General features: G+C 41.6%; 1 protein-coding gene across 12 annotated transcripts; it reads left to right on the forward strand.

The window, feature by feature from the left end:
• The first annotated feature begins 729 nt into the window (after positions 1-729).
• nfyc (nuclear transcription factor Y, gamma) lies at positions 730-27,516 on the forward strand. Of its 12 annotated transcripts, none has more exons than XM_037794218.1 (12): positions 730-878; positions 14,865-14,974; positions 15,133-15,204; positions 17,166-17,279; positions 19,279-19,374; positions 21,198-21,374; positions 22,867-22,908; positions 24,085-24,153; positions 24,584-24,742; positions 25,066-25,170; positions 25,278-25,337; positions 26,215-27,516. In XM_037794218.1, the coding sequence occupies exons 2-12, from the start codon at positions 14,876-14,878 to the stop codon at positions 26,332-26,334; spliced, it is 1,113 nt and encodes a 370-aa protein (XP_037650146.1). In that variant the 5' UTR covers positions 730-878; positions 14,865-14,875; the 3' UTR covers positions 26,335-27,516. The 12 variants fall into 12 exon arrangements, with proteins under 12 accessions (XP_037650146.1, XP_037650150.1, XP_037650155.1 ...); XM_037794222.1 differs by having other exon boundaries at positions 15,136-15,204; XM_037794221.1 differs by having other exon boundaries at positions 837-878; positions 14,868-14,974.
• The last annotated feature ends 27 nt before the right edge of the window (positions 27,517-27,543 follow it).

Genomic DNA, 27,543 nt, shown 5'->3' on the forward strand with positions numbered 1-27,543 from the left:
TTGTATATAGTATGTATGTGATAAATGTAATGTACTTGATTTTGGACCCCAGGAAGACTAGCTGGTGCCATTGGTATCAGCTAATGGGGATCCTTTTTTATTTTTTATTTTAATTTTTCTTTTTATTTAACCTTTATTTAACCAGGTTAGTCCCATTGAGATTAAGAACCTATTTTCCAAGGGAGACCTGGCCAAGATGGTCAGCAGCAAGAATACAAAGTTGCAGACACAGACACAAATAGAGATAAAATACAATTCACAAACACTGAAAGCACTAAATTTTGCATTAAAAGAGAACTACCTAAAGACATTGGGGGACAAAAAGAAACTTTTCTGGGAGTCAGCTGTACGACAAGGGGGCTAAAAACATTGGCATGCCATAGAGTCTGCTTCTAAAGCCTTCATTTTAGATTTAAAAACATTTAATGATACCAGCTCCTTGATTTTTAGGTAATTTTGGAGTAAATTTCCAGGCTGAGTGTGCAGAATGTGCAAAAGCCCTTTCCCCAATCTTTGTCCGAGCTTTTGGGACAGAGAGCACAAAGTAAAATTAAATAAATAAATTAAGCATTTATAGTATGTATGTGATAAATGTATTTGATTTCGGACCCTAGGAAGACTAGCTGGTGTCATTGGTATCAGCTAATAGGGATCCTTTTTAAATTAAATAAATAAATAAATATCCCTTATTTAGTAGAATTTAATGAAGAGTGGAAGGCGACGTTGCGTAGGGAACGTAACTGCCACGTCATCACGTACTTACGTCGTGCAACCAACTGTTTCCGGTTCGAGTAGCAGCCATCTTGTTTCCCCTTGCTAGCTAAATAAAATAAATAATACGCTGAGCCGGACTTCACTTCGTAACCCGTAAAAACAAAGTGAGTAAGAAATTAAAGTCCCTTTGTGTGTGAAACGTTTACAAGAAAGGAGCCCGTGTTGGGCTGGAAGTATGAGCAATTACTCGGCTTCTTTTCATTTGCTGTTCTTTGACCAATAGACGATTGTTTTGGAAGATGAACATAGGCGCCATTTCCCTCCGCCGCTCTCTGAGGCGCTTATTGGTGGCCCGCTGAAGGGATCACGGGCGGTCAGGAAACTGGTGTTCTGTGTCCACCATGTTGGCTCTTGTCTTACATGATTGTCAGACGTGAACGGCCGTTTCTACTGGAGCCCGAATGGCGTCAGTTGCACGAACGAACTTAGCCCCTAAAAAACCTTGATTGGTGGAATCTAGTCCGAGGTTTGATTGGTCTGAAGGACAGATCCAAACGTTGTCTTTATTGGTTAGACTGCTTCTTCCTAGCTGTGGAAAGCTTTGCAAAACTTTCACTTCATGACAGGACTCGTTGTCCAGCGGTGTTTTAAAATTACACACACTAATGCTGTACGACAGTCACCGGTCTCCAACAAGCTAACGTTATCATAACGGCAGCTACTCGTGCTAAATGTGGATGTTGCAGGTTGATGTGCTTTAGTGTTTAAGCAGCCGATATGTCACAATACGGTGTGTTTTAATATTATAGTTTATTTTAGCGTCCTTAGTCTCGGTTATAATATAAATAGTGACTTCGGTGTGCTACCCTGGGATGTGTGACTTTGCTTAATGTCTCCTGCTAGCTGCTTTGTTCGTCCTAACGGGCTTTATAATAATGCATGCTGTATAAGCGACCTAGTTAAAGTGCAACATCATGTTTAAGTGTTAAAGAGCAAACTACACTGTGTGTAAATGCGTTGTGCACATCTGGCTATATGTAAATATTAAGTGTGTCTTTGTTTCGTTACTCATCTAGGTCAGTGTAAGGAGCAACACTCCTGTTCTTCATCAAACTTAATGTACATACCTTTTTTTATAATGCTTAAATAATGAAAGAAGAGCTTTTAAATTAAGCCACAACATCAAAACCGAACAAAAACACCCAACATGTAGAAGCTGCACTTGTTTAGTTCGATTTTAAATGGATTAAAATGCTTTTAGCCAGAAATTTCATATTTAAGATGTATAGAAAACAATACCATCTCTCTGCTATATCCCCAGAAATTTCATATTTAAGATGTATAGAAAACAATACCATCTCTCTGCTATATCCCCAGAAAAATAATAAAAGAAGAGCTTTAAATTAAACTTGCCCTACACTCTGTGTGTAAATGCATTGTGCACATATAGCTATATGTAAATATGAAGTGTGTTTTTGTTTCGTTACTCAGCTAGGTCATGTGTAAGGAGCAACACTCCTGTTCTTGATCAAACTTAATGTACATACCTTTTTTTATAATGCTTAAATAATGAAAGAAGAGCTTTAAATTAAACTTGCCCTACACTCTGTGTGTAAATGCATTGTGCACATCTAGCTATATGTAAATATTAAGTGTGTCTTTGTTTCGTTACTCATCTAGGTCAGTGTAAGGAGCAATACTCCTGTTCTTCATCAAACTTAATGTACATAATAATGCTTAAATAATGAGCTTTTAAATTAAGCCACAACATCAAAACCGAACAAAAACACCCAACATGTAGAAGCTGCACTTGTTTAGTTCGATTTTAAATGGATTTAAATGCTTTTAGCCAGAAATTTCACATTTAAGATGTATAGAAAACAATACCATCTCTCTGCTATATCCCCAGAAAAATAATGAAAGAAGAGCTTTAAATTAAACTTGCCCTACACTCTGTGTGTAAATGCATTGTGCACATCTAGCTATATGTAAATATTAAGTGTGTCTTTGTTTCGTTACTCAGCTAGGTCATGTGTAAGCAACACTCCTGTTCTTCATCAAACTTAATGTACATAGTAATGCTTAATTAATTAATTAATTAATTAATTAATTTAATTTTACTTTGTGCTCTCTGTCCCAAAAGCTCGGACAAAAATTGGGGAAACGGCTTTTGCATATTCTGCACCCTCAGTCTGGAATTTGCTCCAAAATGAACTAAAAATCAAGGAGCTGGTATCATTAAATATTTTTAAATCTAAAATGAAGGCTTTAGAAGCAGACTCTATGGCATGCCAATGTTTTTAGCCCCCTTGTCGTACAGCTGACTCCAAGAAAAGTTCCTTTTTGTCCCCCCATTTGTCTTTAGATAGTTCTCTTTTAATGCAAATTTTAGTGCTTTCAGTGTTTGTGAATTGTATTTTATCTCTATTTGTGTCTGTGTCTGCAGCTTTGTGTTCTTGCTGCTGACCGTCTTGTCCAGGTCTCCCTTGGAAAAGAGGTTCTTAATCTCAATGGGACTAACCTGGTTAAATAAAGGTTAAATAAAAAAAATAAAAAAGGATCCCCATTAGCTGATACCAATGGCACCAGCTAGACTTCCTGGTGTCCGAAATCAAGTACATTAAATTTATCACATAAATGCTATATACAACATCATATTTGTGTTACACTAATAACATTAAAATTTTCCAAACATATATACATTTCAAATTCATACACATCTTCCACAACCATTTAGCCTCAAGGCCCATCATCAGGGAAAAGGAACAAAAGAAAAACCTTTCAAATAATGAAAGAAGTGCTTTAAATTAAACCACAACATCAAAACCGAACAAAAACACCCAACATGTAGAAGCTGCACTTGTTTAGTTTGATTTTAAATGGATTAAAATGCTTTTAGCCAGAAATTTCACATTTAAGATGTATAGAAAACAATACCATCTCTCTGCTATATCCCCAGAAATTTCATATTTAAGATGTATAGAAAACAATACCATCTCTCTGCTATATCCCCAGAAATTTCACATTTAAGATGTATAGAAAACAATACCATCTCTCTGCTATATCCCCAGAAATTTCACATTTAAGATGCATATAAAACAATACCATCTCTCTGCTATATCCCCAGTGAATGTAAGAATGTAAAAGGTGATTCAGCATTTGCTATCTATTGTTAGCAGCGGAGACAAATACTGTTTACAGTTTACAGTCTTAAACCTTGTTAATCTACAAGAGGTTTATTAATGTTGATTTCTTACTTCGCTGTCTGTGCATGTTTAATCTAGCAGTTATATTTAAAATGACTGGATGAGGGTCCGTCATAATTTAGGGGAAATTTATCTGAGTAACCAGCAAGTTTGTCAGCTAACCCATCTATTCTATCTGTTTTTGCATGTTTGTGGGTGAATGCATGGCTACTCTGAGGGTGGTGTGTGTTTATGAAACCCATAGTCCGGCTGGTGTATGTTTATCTCTAAACAGCGTCAGTGAGAGCAAACATGTCTCCGCTACGGGCAGCACAGGTCATGGGAAGGTCTCATTTGTATGGTGACCTTGCCAGGTGTCATTACTGAGGCATTTTGGGTAGCCAGAGTACATTCAAAGAGAGAACTGCTGGAGAGATTAATCTTTGTGCAGCTCCGCTCTAATCATTAACTGGATGGCTGTAGTACCTGCTCTAGTCCCCATGCTCCTCACAAAAATAGAAAAGGGAACATTTAGCTTTGTTTTCTCTTGAGTCTCTATCTCTCACCCTCTCTCCACTTGTTCTACCCCTCCCATCCTGTAACAACTCTCCTCTCTGTCCTTCTCCATCCTTCCGGTTCCCCTCCCCCTCTAGGTTTTTCATTGATGGGGCAGGTTTGCTCTCTTTTCTCTCTCTCTTAAGCTTGTTGTGTCGGGATTTGCTGTAATATGCAGCATAAAGCTTCAGGCCATATCACCATCCTTTGCACAAATTGTTGCAAGGTTAAAGGCCAAAATTTCATTACCATCACACCTTCAATTTCTGTCACTTCTCAACACTTTCTAAGCTTTATGTGTCTTTGAGTTTGCATATGGTGTGGAGTTACCGATGCAAGTCGATGGTGCATTAAACACAGTGAGTTGTGCAAATGAGCAGCAGTGTCATGCCTTGGTGCTCTTAAGTAAAGGTTACTGTGTAGAAAGAAAGTATGCACATGATTAAACCGGTGGTGAGTTAACAAGAAGGGCATTGTATGACATTGCTGACGTGGTTTTTTGATGACGTTTTAATTGTGGAAGTTGCTGTGAGGGTAGTTTTAGAGACTTTCACCCATATCTCTTAGTCTTGTTTATCCACAAATAGGACGAGAATCAAATGCACTCTTTTTTTCCCTCTCTTCCGCGGCTGCTCACCAGTCAGCTGATTCTTCTTTAGTTTGTACAAAGGCTCTACTAATGATTTTTTTTTTGCAGCAATTCGTTTTTGTGTAAATTTGATTGTCACCATAATTATATTGGATTAAGGTTGTGGTTGCATTTAAGTTGCATTGTAACTAATTGTTTCCATGAGTCAGGAGAATTTGTTGAATAAAAAGTCTAATTCAACTAATTCATATTCTACGCAAATAATGACGAGTGGCCACAGAGTGCCTTTAACTGATAACTTGTGCAAATGATGGTGGTATGACCTGAATGTACAATGAATCTCATAACAAGTAGGCTGGTTAGAGGCTAGATGTTTGCTGTGTGTACCTGTGACTGTGAGCAAGGATGAATGAGAAAGCAAGGACAAAGTGTGTGTGTGGATGTGCGTGTGTACCTGTGCACACGTATGAGACAGCGAGTCTGCCTAGTATGCTTTTGTACTTTAAATCATGTGGATGCAACATGCGGCATCCATTCTGGCACTTGTTTCAGCCAGTGAGGGGCAGCGTGTCTGCCTGCATCACCGCACTGTCAGCCTGTAGCAGCAGGGAGGAGGCGGGGCGGAGGGAGACATTTAGTTTGACATTGTAAATAAGCAGAGAGCAGTTGTCAGAGAGCAGCCCGTGGAGCCTTTCTCATCCGTCCAGCAGCAGGAGAGGCAGGGACCGCCCGAGGACAAACAATGCCGAGGCAAGCCACCACTAGCACACCCTCGCACACTCCCTGAAGAGCTTTCCACAACTTTATATGCTCTTTTTCACCTATTCTTCTCTCTACACTCTCTTCCTCTTTTCTTTTCCCTGACCCCTATCCTGCAGCTCAAGGTAACTTAGAGCAGGAAGTTGACTGTCGGTAAAAGGGGGCTGGGCGGAGGAAAGGGGAGGAGCAGGGGATGTGTCAGAGCTGATTGGTGTGTGCAGCATCCAATGGCATAAGAGGACCTTGTCCTCTCATTGGTTGCAAGTGTCAGAGTGAGGCGGGAGCCGGGTGTGAGGCGGGGTTTGAGTATCATGTAGCATGCTAGATTGATTACTCTTGAATGTTAAAGGGGAAGGAGGCTAGAGATTTTTGTCTGTGAGTCAGGAGTGCCGCTGTAGTGTTTGCCTGCTGTTGCCTGCTGCTGTGTTGGCTTTCTATTCCCTCTCGCCCTCTTCTCTGCGCCGGGCCAGGGGTCAGCTCAAAGACAAACGCACGGGTCACTGGCTAGAGGGAGGGAGAGGGGTGAGAGAGTAAAAAAGGCAGAGAAAGAGAGAAGGTCAGAGAGTTGAGGGGACTTGGTCAGAAGAGAAACAGGAGAGACGGGGCAGTATGTTTAGGCAGGAGGAGGACGTTGGGGGGCTGCTGAAGGAGACGGGGCAATGTGTAAAGGGAGAGTGGAAGAGAGAAGGGGGAGGGGTACAAGAAGGGGGGCTTGCTCCTCTCTGTGTGTCCAGGCTGAGAGCCTTTTTAGAGCCGTCCAGTGGAGCCAGAGTGCCTTTTGTCTGTTGATACGATCAGGGGACTGGAGGAAGTGAAGGAGCTTGAGAGAGTTTTTCTGTCAACCTCTGTGCCTCTTCTTCCTGCTGCCGCTGCTGCTCTCAAGGAGACTTGAACAGGGCTATCTGTTTCCCTCTATTCTGCTGTGCTCCAGCAGTGCAGGCCATTCAACATGAAGGGCACAGGGGTAAGTCTGACCGCTGAAAACACACACATCGAGACAACACCTGCCAAGTTGGTTAAGCTTTGAGCTTCTGAATAAATTGTTCACCTCTGTTCACTTTCTGACGTCTCTCTCTCTCCATCATGCTCTGCAGTGATGAGACAGTGTCTGTCCTTTACAGCTGTCCTCATCCCCCCCTCCCTTTGCTGTACTGTAGTACTCTCCTTGGAAGATTGGAGTTGTGTGTTATGTGCGTGTGTCTCTCATCCATGTCCTTCAGTTGTCACTTCAGTACAGCATTGATGCTTTTTACAGAATGGACTGTGGTTAAAAAAAAAAAACTATGATTGTTGTTCATGTTTGTTGTATTTTTTAAATGCTCAATGTAACAGTATAGAGTGAAGTCCACCTGCCTTTGGCTGTCACTAGTTTTGACTTTGGACCACCATGCACACGCACGTCAACACTTACCCACTGTTAGCGACTGCATGTAAGTGCATGGCTGCCACACTCTGTGCTCAGATGTTCTCCACTGTCTTGGTGGTGTTGATGTCCTGGGGGCCTGTGGCTGCAGTGTGTCACGGTGCTGGTCCGGACCTCGTTTCGTCCTTGTTTACACACTATCGCCAGACAGTGACGCAGAGCTGAGAGGCAAAGATGGCATCTGTGTTGAAAGGAGATTTGTCGTATATGGAGAATTCGGAGAGCGTATCTTTCCGTGTTGTTGTCGCTGTTGGTGTCATGGGTCCCCAGGGGTGGAGGTGCAGCTGGTTGCAGTGACCTCAGGACCCCCCAGGCCCCCGCCCCGACAGTGCCAGACGCCCAGATGGGACAGACTGTCAGCCTGTCAGCTTCACGGACAGAGGAGGCTAATAGTTTGATCTGATCTCTTCTGATGGAATCTTTGGAGGGCGCTTCTTCTCTCACTTGCCTCTCTGACTGCCTTTCTCCTCCCTCCTTTGCTCCCTAATTGAAAGTTTCCATTGGTGCCTTTGACAAAACAAAGTCCCGATGGGGGAAAGAGAGAGAGTGTGAGAGATTGAGAGAGGGAGACTAAAAATAACTCTTAAGTTGAAGCCATTGCTGCCAAATCCCAGGGTTGGCTGCTGTATGCATGAGATTTGAATATCATTTGTGCCATGTACTGTACCATAGGCACACCGGGGGAAGGAAAAAGTAAACGCAAACCACTCAGACATAGCTAGGCCTTTCAGCTTATCACTAAGGTGACCATTACCGCTGCCGCGCATTCACTCTTTTGCCCTTGCCCCCCTTGTGTTTTTACATGTGTACACTGTCACCAAAGACAGTGTGGGCACCCAGGGGGAGTCAGCTGTGTGCCAGCATGTAATATGCAGGTAGCTTTAGCCCTGCCTACTTTGACGCCAGAGACTGGGCCTAGCGTTGGATGAAGGTCACAGGAATGTGAGATTGGCTCCTGCAGTCTCTCTGTCAGCAATGAGAAGGAAATATGTAGAGATAGATGAGCGGAAGCGAAACCCAAAGAGAGGTACAGAACATAGCTGATATGTACAGTATGTGATGTTTTTGTTAAGCTTCTTAGAAAGCACACAACCAGAACCACTGGGGTCACTTAAGTGCTGCAGTGAAAGTTGAAAAACCTGTCCTTTTCTATCCTCCCCCTCTCCCTCCCCTTCTCTCTTTCATCTCTCTCCCTCCTCCCTCTCTGGTTTCTCTCTCTCCTCTGTTGAATGACCTTGGGAGATCAGTGACTAGCACTTCCTGGAGTTGGCTCGAAGCAGAACCAAGGGCAAAGTTTGCAGGGGCCGTTTGGTCGGCCGGTTCGGTTCAGCCACGCCAAAGGGATGTTGCACTGCAGGTCACAGCGGGCACGTCCGTCATTATCACCCTGTCTGTTCTTTTTTTAATCACAAAACATTTGCACCAACATCTGTGAAAAATGTCGTGCGTGTCCCAGTAGTTAATCTGTAATTCCTGGCTGGGAACTTCTTGTTTTTTTGTTTTGCCCGAGTAGATCATTTACCCTGCATGTTGTAACCGTGCCAGTTTGTTTCTGTGTAGTGTTTGTGATTGGGTTCATCAAGGTGAACGCTGTAATAGTTCAGGATTTGTGAATACACCCTGTTTAGTTTATGGCCGTCATTTACAATTAATGTTTGTCAGTATGACATTTGTTACTTATATTTATTCCATCTATCCAAGTATAGTAAATCAGAATAAAACTGACATACTGAATGTTAAACAGTAGGTAAAGATTCTCAGTGGTCCAATGATATATTCTGGTTTACATATGTTGTGTTACGTTTGTTTTTTCTGCTTAGGAGTCCAGTTAAAACCTAGCAGACTTTAACCTTTAGTGACCTTCCTGCAGAACTGCCCATTCTGCATCATTGACAGTTTCACTCAGCAGCATGTGGAAAATTGACCTCTTGTTAGACATGTCAATGTAGCAACACTCATCCCATAGTTGGTACTATATTACACACAAAAACATATCTTTCGGTTGATTTCATCATTTATATCGAAATGTTATGGTAACCAGTCCATGTGGTTGCTCTTTGCACAGCCTGATGTTTTAACTGTTAGCAACCATGAAGAGTAACAAAGTGTAAGGTTGCTTTAAGGTCATAGTATCTTCATCTTTTAGCCCTTCCTCTTTGTCACCCCCTCCTTCTATCATTTATCAACAAATTGTATCTTTATTTGTCTATATCCATGTTATATGCTAATTGACAGGACGTTGTAAGAATCAGCTTAGTTTTAAAACTATCTGGGATTACCTGAACTATATTCTAAAAACCTTTCTGACAGCTTTTCACAATGTTAGATTAATAAATTAATCAAATCAAGCAGATATATTAACTAAATTGGTACATTTGTAATTTCACTGAGCTGTGAGATAAAGATCCTCTGTGACCAAGGTTAAAAGATTCACACTTATTGCAGATTATGACACACATTTACACATTAATTTGGTACAGTACACGCCACTTTATTTCTGTGTGGTCCTCTCAGTGCACATCTGCTTCAATGTGAGTGTCAGCTCTGCTTCAGGGAAAGATCTGGGATGAGATGAGTTCCTCTTCAGCACAATGACAATGTGATACTGAAACACCTCAGGGAAAGGTTCACTCCTCTGTCTCAAATAGGCCTTCAGTTTTGTCCCAAACTGCCTCGCCTCATTACCTATCAACTGCATTCAGCAAAATTAAGCTCAATTTACACCAACCGTCAGGTCATTAAGGGGGCAATTAGCTGCAGAACATTTCTTCTTAACCGAAGGCCAATTAATTCATTCGCTCAACTGTACTGTCTCTTTTACAACAATGCCTGAGTTTGGCACTGAAAAATTTGCCCTTTCCTAGCTCTTTTACTTATCTTAAAGAGCAAATGAATAGGCACAAGGCTAAGTGATGCTATCTTGATGTTTTTTCCGGTCGTCTGCCTACACTGCTATCAGGTTTATTTGGACAGGAATTGTGTAAAGTGGTGTGATGTCAGAGTTGGAGCGAGTCGCTGATGCTGCTGTGAGTGGCCACTTGATGTGACGTGCCAGTTAGCGAAGGAGGGAGGGAGGGATGAGACGGGAGAGATGCGGGACTGGGCTGGCAGAACAACATTAGCGCTGATTCAGCTGCTGCAAGCGGAGCAGCATTGACTTTCTCAGAGAAGTTGGAAGAAGGGGATCAGGTGAAAGCAAGTAAGACAGAGCAAAGTGAGAAACACACACCCACGAGTGACAGAGAGAGATGGGAAGTACTGGAGGAGAGACAGGAAGAGAGATGTAGAGCCGCTGAAGGAGGAAGAGCAAGTTGCTGTGTTGGACAATGTCGACAAAGCACAGACATCACATTTTTCCTCAAAGACACACACAGAAACGCACGCATGCACACGCACACGCACACGCACACACACAGCAGAGATGGTAGGAAACCCAACACCAGCATCTCTGTGTCTCAATGACCTGATGAAGGACAACAGAGCCGCAGGGAAGAGGAGAGGAGAGATGCACAGCGCAAAACAACACAATGTACCCTAATATAGCATACAGTAGCAGCTTAGAACAACACAGCAGAGATGCTTGTCTGGTTCATTACAGCAGAATGATTCACAGTATTATCCAGGCTCACATGAAAGTACAAAATGTTCACCACATTTATAGACACTTTATGTAGAGCGATCTACAATGCTGTGCTGACTATACGTATCATGGAGCAAACTGAACTAACAAGCTTTAACAAATTCTTTACATTTCCATTTATGGACTTCAAAGCTTACTATAGATTAGAGACCTGAAATACAGAAGCAAATAGTACTTATCGCTGCAGATAAAACAAGCAATCTCGACACTGGTTTTCCCTTATTGTCTGCATTAACCTCCAGACCTGTTACAACTTTTATAACGCTGCCATTTATCAGCTTTCAGGGAATTTCGAAATTGATTTTCTTTCTGCAGTGGAGTGTTTGTTTGACTAGACTAGACCCAGACCATAGAAGGTGTTGCAGAAGTCAGCAGAAGACATTATGTTCGGCACTTGTGTGTCAGACATCAGCGGGCTCCCACGCAAACTTTCCATTGATGTAAAGCCTTGGGAAATATGCTAATGTTGGTGTACTGTAGGTAGAGCACAGCTGGAGGAGCAACGTTAAAGGCATGTTGATGCTTCTTAACCCGTCTCTTCTTCTTACTTGCCTTGTTTCTTTTTCCCCTTCTCACGCTTCAGCCTGAACCTCGTCACACTTGCTTTCTCACATATTGACTTCCCCTCGGGCCCCCCCCTCCTCCTGCTGCTGTGGTTAGTGCCTGGCTGTGTATTTAGATTGAAGGTCACAGGGTCAGAGAGAGGGGGTTGGGGTGTATGTGTGATTTAATAACAGCGAGTGTTTTAAAAGAATAGGCAGGGGTTTAGCAGAAGTGCTTTATGTGTGAAAGCAGAAGGTGCTGGGGTGGCCTGTGTGTGTTTTACTTTTTTATCAATTGAATCATTTGCTGTTTTAACTCCTCAATCCCAAGCCCCCAGGAAGAGCGCCGGGCTGTGAAGCAAATATTTGTAGTGGCCAAATGGTGGTACTACAGCTTCCATGACCGTCACGTGATGCCATTGGGCCCAAAAATACTTTTCCCCATAGTCTTAGATTGGGAAAGAGACATCTGTAATTCAGCAGATATATGAATTAGGTAAATCAACTCCCCAGTATGAACAGTTGAATAGCCCTTATTTAAATCATTAGGTCCTAAAAGTTGTAAAATGCACTAATAGCCGAATCCGAGTTATTTCCCTTCCTCCGTTCATGTGAATGAGACCCAGACCGAGGCTAGAGCGAGGGCTGGGAGGCGGGGATAAAGGAAATGCTACTGCGCCTGTGGACCCAATTGGTGCGGAAGATCACCGGATGATAAGGGTACTTTATACGGAAGATCGCCGGATGATACTTGTACTTTATCACTCGACAGTCTAGCCATTTTGGCTTCATACTCCACTGACCAACTCTCATAGGAATGAACGGGAGCCCGCCTCCAACGCTGTATCCAGTTCTCTTTATACGTCCATGCTCTATCCTCCTCTGTTTCCTCTGGGTCACAGCGTTGTTGCCATGGTTATTAACCTGATGGTTGTCATGATTCATTATGTGAATTATTGTTTCTTAGCAGGCTACCAGTTGGAGAGAACCACACAAGCTGGCAGACAGACACAGAAACACAAGAGTGTCTTGTTCAAAATTATCACAAGATCAAGTGCTGATGCAGGTTTATAAATATTAGCTGGAAAAGATATTTTTGTGCCCTATTTGCATGACCATGGTGCTGCAAACTAAGCACACAGAGGCCCTGAAAGAACAGGCAGAGGTCAGTTTACCCATCAGGCAGAGGAGAAAAACTACAGTTCCCATCAGTCATTCCTGCCCCGTGGAATGCTGGGATTGTTCTAGTGACTGCAGGATTTCAATCAACCTTGAAATGCAACTGGACACTGGAGCGTCAGACAGAGAAGGGGAGACACTGTCAAGGTCAATCACTAGCCTGGCATGCCATAGCTACAAGCTGCCCGATTGATTTATATAAAGCCACCCCCTGCTGCCATTCTGTCTCATTGATTTAGGCTACTCTCTGTCGAAAACTGAATGACAGAACGGGATGCAGCAGTGCTTCTTCTTCTTTATTATTCAGTAACTCCCACAACTGCCAGAGAAGCAATCTTTCCTGTCAAAAATCAATTGTGGATTCTGGATTAGTGATTTATCAGTGTAAAATATTTACAACTGCACTTAAGTGGTATGAATAAAGGAGCTAGCGTGGAACCAGAGTCAAAACAGTCCACTACTACGCCTCTGTAACAGTTTTTTTTTCGATTTTGAAATAGATTTTTTTTATGCCAGACTTGAAATATTTGCTTAATTTTAGTGTATACGGAGGTAGAAGGAAGATACTGCTTTTATTGTTGTAGTCTGTGTAATGTGACGTCACAGTGAGCTGACACAACAAAAGTAGAAAACGGCGGAGGAACTGTATAAACAAAATACATATATAGAAGTAAGATTGATGGATTATATTTACCAGTAGTATAAAACAATTTCATGTCCCCCATAAATTAATAGAAAATACTACTAATTTGTTTGGGAAATGTATTAATAAATAATGCCTGACAGTGACGGATATATTTGACTTCAAGAGATCGATGGCTAAATACATGCTAAAAATCAAACATTTTTACTGTATTAATTTAGATATCTTTCCAAAGTAAAGTCCCTAGAAGTGTATCGTTCAATTTTTTCCCATGGTCTAGTGTTAAAAAAGTTAACAAAAATTGCAATAAATCGTAATATGGAATTGCAATACTTGTAGAATCGCAATACTATAAAATCGCAATACATATTGAATCAGCACCTAAGTATCGTAATAGTATTGTATTAAGAGATAGGTGTATCGCCCCGGCCCTACTAGATGGAGTGCTCGAAAGGCAGTCTTTTGTTTTGTATTGGTCTGTCAGCTGGACCAGAGCTGTACCCATTCATGCTTGTTGGCCCAGAGTGAGAAAAGAAAGATAAAGAGGTGACCCCCCTTCTCCTAACACTCGTTTTCTTTGTTCTGTCATGTCTCTCTCTTTCTGTCTGCGTCTCCCTCTTTTCTGTCTTGTTTGACCCACATAGCTAGTTTGCACAGCAGTCTGACTGCGGCCCTGTTTGTCTCTTACCTCCCCCTGTTAAAGCCTTTGGCACTTTGTCTTAGCGCTGGATTAATGCCGAACTGGACAAGGCACTACCCCTCCCTCAGCAACATACACAAACACACACCCCGTCTCTCTTGAGTAGCTCCACACACTCATCTCTTGTTCTGTCTCCCCGTGTCTCTTTTTCTTCTCCCTTCTGGCGAATCTTTTCACTGAGGTAGGGGGGGTAGAAGGGAGAGAGTGAAAGAGTGCGATCCAGACACTCCAAGCTCTGCGTGCTCAGACAGGCAGGCCAATATTCCCCCAGCAGATTCCTGGCATGCCATAGTAACCTGCTGGATCCTCTTTCAACCCGTCAGACCCCTTGTAGAAGCACTGGCTTTTATGTCTACATGCATGCGTGTGTAACAGTTGGTTTATATCACTTTACAGCTCTAGTTTTTGAGCATGTGTCTGTGTGTGCTCACAATGTTCATCCATCAAAAAAACTGGTCAGGAGATTGTTTCTCTATTACACAAACACACACGCGTCTCATAGATCTGTGGCTTTAGCATTGTCCTCAGTGCGTGGGGTCATCAGCAGTGGTTGACTTGCACATGACATGCTTGTGTTTGCAGAGGAGCTGCAGCTATGTGCTAAAGGTGAGCCATTCATAATCAGGGAGTGTGCAGTCGGTCTGGTGGTGGATTCTTGGGCATGTCAACATCCCACAAGGACAAGAATAGAAGCCCGTCAGGATCTATTTTGGATTTCACTGTATTATAATTATAGGCCATGATAGGATATGTGGTTCTGACACACGAGAAAAGTCCTGGCCAGCACAAGCCTGGCTCGGACTGACACTGTATTTTTTGTCCTTAGCACATGACCTGTCTTGAGTAACTGAAGCATCACATCTTTTTTTTTTGTGTTTTCTAATAATTAACCTTTTGTTTCCACCTCTCTCCTCCCCTGTCATTCCTTGATGCAGCAGAGTAGAGGATGTCCGCAGATGCGTTCGGGGCCGGGGGCAGCGATGCCCAGCAGACCCTGCAGTCATTCTGGCCTCGTGTCATGGAGGAGATCAGGAACCTGACTGTGGTACGCTGTCACTGAAACACACAGACAAACATATACTAGCTAAATTATCACTAAGATTCAATGGTTTTATATGGTTTCCAACACATGCAAATACTAAAGCACAACTTTATTGTGCTCTAGTCTCTATCTCTCACTGACCACCCATCCCTTATTTCCAGAAGGATTTCCGTGTGCAGGAGTTACCTCTGGCTCGAATCAAAAAAATCATGAAGCTGGATGAGGATGTCAAGGTAAGGGGACAGCATAAATGATTGACCATTTTGAGAAAATAATTGTTTTGGTGGGAGCATATGACACTTTTGTGAATTCTTCGTAGTTTCTTTCATCACCACGTTATGGTTAAAATAGGTAAAACCTTCCATTCATACTGGTAATTTTGAATTTCTTAGAGACAGGATTAAGGGGGAAAATAAGCAATTTATAGCTTGAACCAGTTTTTAAAAATACGTTTCTGATTTTACTTCAATTTTAGACAAAAGTTTGATTATTTTAATGACTTAAAGCCTGACGGATAATGTTCTCTAGTTCTTGGTTTGTGGCCTGTTGTGCTCAGAGCACTCAGTGCCTGTTGGACTTATTTTATAATGGAAAAAACATTATCGGCTCTTGCGCATTCAGCATTGTCTGTTGATAAGAAGTCCATTATTTATATCAAATGAGTCCACATCAAAACATATCAGCAGTGTGTAAACAGCGTCATTCAGTGAAATTACAAAACTGATTGTGTAGCAAGTAGCTGTTAATACCACTCTGTGAAGCACTGGCATTGTATCCATAATAGGGCAGCAAGATTATGAAAAAATATATAATTGCGATCATTTTGACTGATATTACAATTGCGATATGATTTGCAATATGAGAGGGACTAATCATTTTTGCATCATTATTCTCGTTTTCATTGAAAACATATTAAAATCATTATGGTGTGATTTTTGTGCAAACAAAGATGTTTTCTTAAGTCTGTAGAATATGAAGTGTAGGCCAGGACATCTCTGCAGCACCACAATATTTTATTTAAAATGGTATTTTGACAACATTTTTCCTTCAACAAAAATTGTGCCACCTGCGATTTCATTTTGCAGCCCTAATCGATAAGAAGTAGCTGCTTTTAGTTTTTAATATAGCTCCACAAATTGCAGAGATTTTAGCCGCTTGTTGACTTTTTAAAACACAGTTCACATTGCTGCAAGTTGTGGTTTATGTCAAACAGCAACGTGGCAAAAATAAAGTAACAATCTGAATTTTATTGGGCTTATTATAACTGATAGCAATCAATCTTAAAGTACACCTTGATACCAATACCAATCGCTCAGTTCGGCTGAGGTTGTACCGTAGTTTTAGGGGCATGTGTCCACAAGCTTTATGCAAAGGAACCTACCCATCTCCCAGCAGTCAGTTGCATTGAACTTGACAGTTAAGGCACAAGGAGCGATTATTTTACCCCCATTACACCAGATTATCAGCCAGGACTGGTCATAGTCTCTAAAGCGAAAGCCTTGGAACATATGTGTGTGTGTTTGGCTTGAATATGCCGTGTCAAGAGCACTATCTCGTTAGTTAAGCTGTAGCTTAAAATGGTAAAGAGATCAGGAGATCAGTAACATATCCCAAGACAGGACCCTTCTCTCAGCCCTGACACAGCAGCTTTCACCGCACGCGTACATGTGAGTGGCGTGGTATTCTTACAGTCCATCTTGTACGTTTAAGCTTCGCATTTATGTCCATGTACTTAACCAATTACCGTGTGGCTTGGGCTGAGAGTTCAATGCCACTCGGTATGAAGAAGTGGAGTGTGAAGCTCAGCAATTTGCCACTAGAGGCCTGCAGACCAGTGATTTTACAGGCGTTGTTAGGGACAAACAAAGGTTTGAAGGTTACTCACAACTGTGATGAAAAGAATAGAAATGTTTAAGTGTTTTTTAGTGAATATTGGTGACAGTCTCCTGCTGAGCAATATAGTTCTGTTTTGTGTGTTTTGAGCTGACACATTAGCTCCAAATTATTTTTATGTAATCAATTTACACAAATGAATGCATGTGTTGCTTATATTTTTTCAGCCCGTGTGAATGTGATGCAGCCATTTGTCCCTCCGGTCCCGAGTGATTCATGTTTATAGCTGCTATGTGATTGATGTTAAATAGTCACAGTGTGGGTGTATTTAAGCAGGTGTAACTCCATCTCCTCTGTGCAGATGATCAGTGCAGAGGCTCCGGTCCTGTTTGCCAAGGCAGCTCAGATCTTCATCACAGAGCTCACCCTCCGAGCTTGGATCCACACCGAGGACAACAAGAGACGCACGCTACAGGTCAGATACACTCATAGAGACTTACGACTCTATTCTTGTCGTCCTTTTTTCACTCACAGGGAAGCGTTTTACCTTGATCAGATCATGCTTCAGTTGAGGAAACCAACTGACTTGTCAATTTTTTTGACCTCTTTTTCATTTGTCTCCTTACTCTCTGTCCGCCCTAGTTGTTGGCTTGTCTCATCCATCATACATCTACTGTGATAATTACATTACCTCTCTCTTCCTTCCGTACATTTTTACCACCTAGGGCTGTCAAAGTTAACGCATAATAACGCGTTAACGCAAACTTGTACCTGTGAGTGTTTCTGGACAATATTTGTCATTGTTTTGTGTTGTTAATTGATTTCCAATTATAAATATATACACACATTTGTATAAAACAAACATATTTGCCCACTCCCATGTTGATAAGAGTATTAAATACTTGACAAATCTCCCTTTAAGGTACATTTTTAACAGCTAAAAATGTGTGATTAAGTTGCGATTAATCGCAATTAAATATTTTAATCGATTGACAGCCCTACCTTTTTCTTTTCAACCTTTTTCTCTCACACCCTTGCATAATTTGGGATGTCTTTTTTGGTTTGTTGCTTTCTATTCACTGAGAGCCCCGTGTCTGCACGTATACAAGCAGAGGCCCCATACCAGCATCCCCTTGAGGACGATCCCTCTGTTTAGTTCTTTCTCCCTCCATTGACTTTGAAAGCAAAGCCAGGCGGGTGCCTCTGACCCACTTTTCCCTCCGGTGCCATTTTGCCTGCTCTCTGCTGTCCCAAAATTGAATAAGATGGACTCTGGAATGATGCGAGGGGGGAAAAAGGGAAGCGGAGAGTGTGAGAGAGCGCTGATGGGAACAGTTGGGAAAATCAGACAAGAGTCTCACCTGGATGTCAAGAGGGGTAAACGTTGGAGCAGAACATGAAAGCCCTTAAGTCCACTTTATCCATTCACATACCTCTGAGAGATTAGCAGCCCATGTGTGTGTGTAGAAAAAGAGACTGGAAAAAAGACGCTCTCATCGTAGTTGGTCTTGTAGGAGTCTTAAACTGAAGACCTACTTTGGAAGTGTGTTCACTTTGCTGTTGTCTTGGCTTATCTTTGTCCCTTTTTTCAGCATGAACCTCTCAGGTGTAAAAACTCTACACTGGGTGCTTTAAATAAAAACTTAATTTACTGTACAGGTTTACATGTTAATTATATTTTACACCACAGATGATGCATCAGTGATTGTTGAACCTCAAACGTGTGATTTTCTTGTGAGGAAAAACAGCATCCTCCATTTCCACATGTTAGCACACACACACATACGGAGAGCCCGAGTCCTATTGTGAAGAAGGCACGCCAATTGAGGTCACCATAGCAACGCTCATCAATAGAACAAGTGTAGATGTGACCTGGTGTTACCAGATATTAATCAAGCTACTATAAATAGCCTCTAGTGCAGCGAGGGCCACAATGGGGGGTCCTGACAGCCAATATCCTGTGGAAAATTCCACAGAGACAGCACACTACTGTGGTTATAGGGAGGCGTATAGCAGCAGAGCCTGTGTGTTCAAGAGGGCAGAAAAACGTCATTCCTGTTCATTTCCACCCATCACACATACCCAGGTTTATGATTGTGATGCTAGGGGTGATTGTTATTTATTAATCCATGTTCCTTTACTGACTGTTGGTTAAAAAAAGTTGTTGAACAACAAAATTGAGGAGCTGGAACAAGCAATGCGTGAAAGTGACAAATGATTAAACGATTAACAATATAGTTTATAGTCAGTTTGGCTCTAAACGTATCCTCTCTTCCGTTGAGCTCAGTTATTAAAGCTAATACCTGTTACAGGACTACTGGGAACTTTATTTCTATTCCACAGTAGCCTCTTGTGTGGCTATTTTGGGAGTGTTGACCTTAGGCCTTGAGGCATGTTTATATATAGGTCCCTGCATATATTGAATTAGCATAATTAAAATCTGACCTCATCACTTGTGTCTGTTATGTTTACAGAGGAACGACATTGCCATGGCAATAACAAAGTTTGACCAGTTTGACTTCCTGATTGACATCGTGCCCCGGGACGACCTGAAGCCCCCTAAACGACAGGTAGGAAATCACACGCTGCACAGTGACGGGGCAAACAGCGGATGTCTGCAACGGTGTTCAGAGTTTTTGGAAAATTATTTGCTTTAGGGGTAGGTAATACGGCCAAATTCTTCTATCACAGTTTATGTAATTCTCAACCCTGTCTCCCACAAAATTACATTCCCTTACAACTAAACTGCATAACCAAAATACGTTTTTAGGGAAATATATTTTCTCTCAGGTTAAGGAAACAAAACGAAAACTCGCTGCAAACATCTGCAGACTTACAAAGGTATTTGTGATACGTAAAAGACAAACATAAGAATGCAGTTTAGTTGTATGTCAATGTAATATTTAGGAGACAGGGCTGGTAGTTCTATATCACGGTAACTGTATATATCACAATACAATTGTTCTGTAAATTTAATTAAGAAATGATCCAAAAATAACAACACCATACTTCATCAAATTTGATCATTTTCATCTTTTATTTTGAACTTAAATACAAACAAAACTGATGCTTCAAATCGCGTTACCTTGCCAGGCAGCTGGATTCGCAAAAGCGCGAGAACTTGTGCGAATCACGAAATAAAACGAATTATATATCAGAAAATGGTATTACCAAATCTCTACCAGTGGACACATTTCTACCGTTGCACTGCATATACAGTCATATCGCCCAACCCTAATTTGCTTACGCATTAAAGTTAGCACAGGGAAAAGAGGGTCTTCATCTCAGGTGCTTTTCAATTGTTGGCAACCTGGAGGTGCTGTAAACATCCTTGACTGGAAGCTGGGGTTTGGACAACGAGGGCTTTCAGTCGGATGTTTGCAGCATCTTATTGCCTCTGACAGCCAACAGTAACCCCATCAATGACACCAGTTTGTACAATTAGTAACAGAAAAGCACAATGAATATGTCCTCTACCAGGGATCCAGTTCAATAAGGATAAAATCAAGTGCCTTCTCTCACAGAAAACAGCACATTGCATTAAAGTTTCGCTCAAGCAAGAGATTGATGTGCTGGATACAAATGTAGGCTACCAGATGGAGGAGTGAGATATTTAAATTAGTTGTCAAGTAGACTGTCTCCAGGCATGTAAACATCCTACACTCTCAGCTGTGTTGTCATGGAGCTGGGAGAAGGGTGTTTACGCTTCTGGTGATGGAGAGACCTCATCAAGATGAAGCCCTGTCCATTAGTCAGTTATGAAGCAGAATGACACAGGTCAGTGTTTACTGATAATTTGTGGTAATTGTTAGACCTGGGTTGAAAGCGCCCATGCCAGCAAGCATCTAACCTGCTGCATGAACTGAATGCCAAACCAACTGTGATGCTGCGTTTTTTTGGCTGACCCAGGAAGAGGATGTACAGAAAGAGCATTTACATACATAAATAAATAACTGTCACATTATTAGTTTTAGGATACCTTTATTTCCGTTTGATACTATTTTTTTGTGTAGATTGTTCTGGCTGATGTCTCCAGGCCTTCAGTCTATGGTATTGACCAGTATGGTGCTTGTAATGGATCTCATGTCCAGATTACATTACTCTTCCCCAGCCACATCCCATCAGTTATTTATCAGACCTGCCCTCCTCTACCGTTACACCTGCAAAAATAATTTATGGAGATGTAATGGACTGATAGGCCTTCTTCCATGTGTGTTTGTGTGTGTGTGTGTGTGTGTGTGTGTGTGTGTGTGTGTGTGTGTGTGTGTGTGTGTGTGTGTGTGTGTGTGTGTGTGTGTGTGTGTGTGTGTGTGTGTGTGTGTGTGTGTGTGTTCGGTGTGTGTGTGTGTGTGTGTGTGTGTGTTCGGTGTGTGTGTGTGTGTTTCACCTCCAGGAGGAGATGCGTCAGTCAGTAGCTCCAGCAGAGCCGGTGCAGTACTACTTCACTTTGGCCCAGCAGCCTGGAGCTGTACAGGTGCAGGGCACGCAACAGGGCCAGCAGCAGGGTGGACAAACGGCCACGACCATCCAGCCTGGACAGATCATCATCGCTCAGCCACAGCAAGGACAGGTATAACTAACACCTTGTTTGAAGAGCATATAACAGGGTTTGCCACACCAAGATTTAAAGAAGCAGCAACTAAATGAAACCACAGCTGGAGATGAGAATTTTAGGCAATGATATGGGCGATGTGGAGAAGCACACCGACTACAGCTGAGAGGCTTAACTGCCCCCACAGAAACACAAATTACTAGTTAATGAAGCCTGCACTGAACTTCAAGAGAATAATAGTATTAGAGTGCATGTGTGTGTGTCTGTGTCACACAGGCTTGGATCAAGGATTGGCTCTCCCAAGTAGTTTAAGTAGCATATTCTAAGCTTCACCCTGTCCTGGGAATCATGTTTCAAAAAGCTTGTTACTCGGGTCATCACACCTGGCTTTATTGATATTAGCCTTAGCTCACATTCAGTAGCTGACTACTCTCCCACAAGCAGGGATAACTTGACCTCAGAACACACCCAGGCCACATAACTACACACACACATGCACACCCTCCCTCTGAAACCTTGCAGAGGAAACATCTGAAATTAACATCTCTGTTATTTACTTATATGAATTGCAATGAAAATGGAATGAAATGTTTATAAACACTCAAAACAATTTGTGCTATCAGTCCCTGTCTATTTGTGCAAGATGTACACATATCATATGTACAGTGTGTGAATCATAGTTGAGTTTCCCAAATCAGTGAAAGTCAAACTTTTCATGTATGTTTGTCATTCTCACTAGTGTTGTTTGTGTCAGTAACAGAAATATGCTGAAAGAAAAATAAACTGTTTTGTATGACAGGATATTAGGACCATTGTAGGTAAAGAATTTGACAGAGGGGGGGGGGTAATATTACAAGAAAAAACTCGATATTCTCAGAGATTACAAAGTCATACATTTACAAGGAAAAAACTCTGAAAAATTGACTCTTAGTGCAAAATATATTATTATTGGTATTTAATTATGTTCATAGAAGAGCACAAAGAACATGAAAGAAAACGCATATATGTACCTTTCAGGACCTTCACCTTGCTCAGAGGCCGTCTGTCAGAGAGGACATCGGAAACGGCAATCTTTAGGATTTATCTGATAACCCATTGGCAAAGTAAAACGTTCAACAGGTTTAACATGAGGATAAAGTACAGTGCATACCGATGGCAGCATTATGTTCATAAAAGAGCACAGAAAGAAAACAGAGGCCATAACAACACTACTTTAGGCACAATGAAATTCAGACATTGGCTGGTGTTATCGCCGATTGCCACATATTCTGAGTTTTTTCTCGCAAATGTATGACTATGGTTTTTTATTAAATTTGTGAGTTTTTTCTGGGAAGATGACCCCCTCCCCCGGCTCCGTAATTTGTTTTATAACCTACAATGTTGTAGTTTCTTAATGGTCCCTATCACACACATACAAAAACACACTCTCACACACACACACTTTGAGTATTGGAGAGTGCGTTTCTGCCTCTGGATCACATGTTCTCATTGTATTTTGTCGGGCCATCAGATGCTGCAAGGTGCCACCATGCAGCAGTTACAACAAGTGCAGGTGGGGTCATATGGCACACACATCACACCCATTTTCACCAGTCAGTACAATTACAAACATACACATGTCGGGACACCTTTCTATTGTCTCTTTCTAATTATCTCACTCCTACTTCTTCTTTTGCTGCTGAGCTCTCTCTCTCTCTCTCTGCATGTCATGTATCCGTGCTCCCTGGCTGCTGTGGTGCTTCATGCTGCTTCAGCAGACTGCCTTTAGCTGAGCTGTCATACTCGTTTAGACCTGGCCTGATTCACTAGCACTGCTACTGCTGCAGTCCCCGTTGAGAGCAGGGAGGTCACAGTTTGACACTCACTTTACGTAGACTCCGTTGTAGGCTATTTACAAGGTAAATTTACACACTGTAAAAAGTGGGCCTTGAGTGAATAAGTTTAAAATTTGACTCTCCAAAAAGGGTATTTGATTTGTCGAAGTGCTTTTGAGATTCCATAAAAACTGGGAATCTTTGAAGCTTCATCTCAATCCCTCTGTCATTGCAACATGCTTATTTTAATGTATTTCCCCCAGTTTTGCATTGAATGTGAAGGGTATCTGTTTTGTTTTCTACAAGCTCAATCGCACAGATCCCTCTTGACAGTTAGGGTTTGACGGACACATAAGTGTTTATTGGTGTAAAACAGAACTGGTTAGCTTGCCGTACAACAGATTTGGTCCACGGAGTAAAGTGTTAGCAGGAAATACTTTAGAATGAAGAAGGAAAAGAAAACAAAGAAAAGATGATGAGCAGAGATCTTGATTTATACCCCTTATTTATGCATCTGTGTGCAGAGCCTTCAATGTCACTAGTTGTCACTGTTGTGCCAATTCTCATTTCTCAGGTCATCAACTGTCTCATAATTGCTTGTGAACCCACAGTTGACATTACTTAAGCTGCTGTAAATGTCACTGGGATGTACATGCATTTTCAAAACCTGTCCACCATGTTTGTTTTTTTACCTTTTCCTGACATTTCACCTCTGCTTCTTCTTTATCATTCATAAACATGGTCATGAAATGTCATTTGCCACTTCTATGCCACCATTTGCTGCACTCACATTTAAGCTTTCTGCGCACAAACGTCCACACATGCTTGCATTCACGTGTTAAGTTGTTGCAATCGCTGCTTTCTCACTGTTTGTCTTTCTCTCATTTTCTCATTCTATTCTTTCGGGCCATCAGATGCTGCAAGGGGCCACCATGCAGCAGTTACAGCAAGTGCAGGTGCAGTCACAGGGCACACCCATCACGGTAAACACACATGTGCATTTATATGTTCACTAACGGCACACACACACACACACACACACATACAGAGGCCTGTAGGTGACTGCTGCCTACATGCTTCGTCCTGCTCAGGTGACTGAGGCCTGTAGGGGTGACCGCAGCATGAGATCAGGTGGCCTCTCCTAGATAGTGTGACAGACGGAAGGCAAAGAGAGGTCTTGAAACCTGCGCTGTCACCTCATGTCCACATCTTTTGTGCCTGGCGGATAATCTTTAACAGACTTTTAAAACTCAAGAATACATACCTTTCATGTGGCTGGTTAAAATCTTAATCCAGGGAAGTTAGTGATTTCCTGGTTCTTTGCTTTGTGTCAATCATAAACTACATGCCTCTACCAGTTGTTGTTCAACAACTAATGTCTTACTTCTGTCTCTTTTCTTTTCTCTCTATTAGAGTGCGCCGGTGACCATGCAGGTGGGTGAAGGCCAACAGGTACAGATAGTCCAAGCTTCAGCTGCCCAGGGTCAAGGTCAGACAGCTCAAGCCCAAGGCCAGACCATGCAGGTCATGCAACAGATCATCACCAACACAGGAGAGATCCAGCAAATCCCGGTAAGGAATAAGGTCAAGCAGAAAAACTGATGGGAATCAGGGGAGGGAGATTGGTGATGGAGCAGCTCAAATAGTGAATGAAATGGCTAAAGTAGTCTGTGTTTGCTGCATGTCTGACATTGTAGTACTGCACAAACATGGTGTTCCAGTGAGTCTTTCACTGTTTGATGGGAATCCGCAAACAGAGAAAGTTAACAGTTCACCATAGGAAAGTGAATGATTCTCGTTGTCGTCCAGAATAGGAAAATGGCTGTGACCTCTGTGATCGAATGACCTTTGCTGCAAACCAAACTTTGTCTCCCTCTTGTGTTGGTTGAATGTAGGTGCAACTAAACACAGGCCAGCTACAATACATCCGTCTAGCCCAGCCTGTGTCCGGAGCGCAAGTGGTTCAAGGACAGATTCAGACTCTCGCCAACACCCAGCAGGTAATATCACAACAGCAACAAAAATAGAATTCATAAAACAAATTATTTAATATCCAAGCATTTACATTGTTTATTTGTTTCTTTAATTTAACTTGTTTTGTTTTCAGCTCACACAGGCAGACGTACAGCAAGGACAGCAGCAATTCAACCAGTTTACTGATGGACAGGTAACAAATGCAATGAATATATCCAGTGTGTCAAAGCTTTAACAATGACAGAGACATTTCCAGCTAAATATAGAATTATGTATCTTTTATTTTGACTCACTTTCCTTATTTCTTGCTTGTTAGCATTGTTAGCATTTTAACCAATGCACACAGCTAGCTGTGAACCAGATGGCATGTGCCCCTTGAAGAAAAATACAATTAATATAACCTCAAATTAACCAGGAAGAGATTAAAAAAATGTATTTTTTTAAAACTGTACCGATCAGGAAAGACAGCAAAAACAGTGAGTTACAGTAGAGCTGCAAAGATTAATTGATTGGTTGTCAACTATAACATTAATTGCCAGCTATTTTGATAATCGATTAATCGGTTTGAGTAGTTTTTTTAAAAAAAAAGTGAAAGTTCTCTGATTCCAGCTTCTTAAATATGAATATTTTCTGGTTTCTTTACTCCTCTATGACAGTAAACTGAATATCTTTGAGTTGTGGACAAAACAAAACATTTGAGGACGTCATCTTGGGGAAACACTGATCGTCATTTTTCACCACATCGACATTTTATAGAGCAAACAACTAATTGATTAATCGAGAAAATAATCAACAGATTCATCGACAATGAAAACAATCGTTAGTTGCAGCCCTCAGTTACAGACAAATAACATCAGACAGAAAACACAAATTATGTCACAAATCAGAATTAGACAGAAGTGCGATTATAAAACCATGAAAACAATTTCTAATACAAATGTCAGATAAAATATTTTATTTTAGAAACAACCTAAATAGCACCTTGTAACAACCCTGTCTAAAACCATGTAGCTGCATTAAAATCCAACTACACACTGACCTTCATCATCTCTCATCTCTCTGTTTTACAGCAGTTGTATCAGATTCAGCAGGTGACGATGCCAGCAGGACAGGAGCTCACCCAACCGATGTTCATTCAGTCCACCAACCAGACAGTCGACGCACAGGTCACGCAGGTCAGCACCGACTGAGCCCAACCAGGAACCTTTTTCTCCACCCAAACACAACACGCATACCACCAGCCCATGCGATGCCGACAGATGCCACCAACTTCGACTAAGGACGCTTGACAAACTCGACTTTAAGCACTGCTCATGTAGACGACGGACCTGCAATCTTGTAACACTCTTTGTAATAAATTTAGTACACTGGATAAAAAAAACAACCCAAACGGACACGGATTGACTCTCTCAAAATTACATGTTAAGTTGCATCGATGTGTAGACACGGTGAACTTTTTGTACTTCTGTCACCCACATCTGTAGAGAAAATATGCATCCACTGCCGCAGTCCCTGACACCCATCTCTCCACAGACCAACTCAACTATTCTTCCTTTTTTCAAACATAGAAAGTGTTTGTTTTATTCCTTTCTTTCTGCTCTTTATTTGGAAATGAATTGGGAAAGTGTCCGTCTCCGTCTACATGACCTGTACCTGGTGTATCTGTGGTTGCCATGGGATTCTTCACCTCCTCTTTTAATTGTTTTCCATGTAGTTGATGGATGAAATGAAGCCATATACCTCAGATATCACTTCTTACAGCAAGTCAATCTAAGGGATCTCGAGAAGAGGTTACAAGGTTCAATGATCATTTCATGTAGTTTCTCTCGTGTTGTTTTCTACATTGACAATGAAGCATGACTTTGTTTTAAGGGCTTCATACTGTACAGGTTAGCTGTGTATGTGAGGGTGTGTGCTTATATTTCAAGCACACACACACCACAGTCATCTTTACTCCTCCATGTTCCTTTCATTCACTCTTTCTTCACCCCTCTGTCTTTAGAGCAGCTTCTCTGGCTCTGTGCAGTTTCACACAGCCCTTTCTACCCGGGTGGTTTTGCAGTATTGTGCCCTGGTTTAAGTCTCACGTACAAACACATGACTCCGTCTGGAGCAAAAACACTTTTCATACAATTCCCTTTTTTTAAAAAATACAATTGTTTTTGTTTTGAGATGATGTTTGGCCTCATATCTTCCCCATCATTTTTTGTACAGTAATGATTATTATCAGTGTTCTTATTATTGTTGTTTTTGCATGTAGTTCAAACTGCCAGCATGACATGCAATAGATAGGTACAATTTTATTTTTGACGTTTCCTTTTTGTAAACAAACGTTGTTTGTGAGAAAAAAAAATAAAAACCATTGTCTAAGAGCCATGTTTTTATAGTTTTTAGTTTTT

Source organism: Sebastes umbrosus, chromosome 15, assembly GCF_015220745.1.
Source record: "Sebastes umbrosus isolate fSebUmb1 chromosome 15, fSebUmb1.pri, whole genome shotgun sequence".
In the NCBI taxonomy this organism is placed as follows: domain Eukaryota; kingdom Metazoa; phylum Chordata; class Actinopteri; order Perciformes; family Sebastidae; genus Sebastes; species Sebastes umbrosus.

Excerpts from the sequence above, each read along its gene's own strand:
- nfyc (XM_037794218.1), top strand. The coding sequence starts at position 14,876 with ATGTCCGCAGATGCGTTCGGGGCCGGGGGCAGCGATGCCCAGCAGACC. Across the intron at positions 21,375-22,866 it reads CTCAGCCACAGCAAGGACAG|ATGCTGCAAGGTGCCACCAT; the intron begins GTATAACTAACA and ends TCGGGCCATCAG. Across the intron at positions 22,909-24,084 it reads AGCAGTTACAACAAGTGCAG|ATGCTGCAAGGGGCCACCAT; the intron begins GTGGGGTCATAT and ends TCGGGCCATCAG.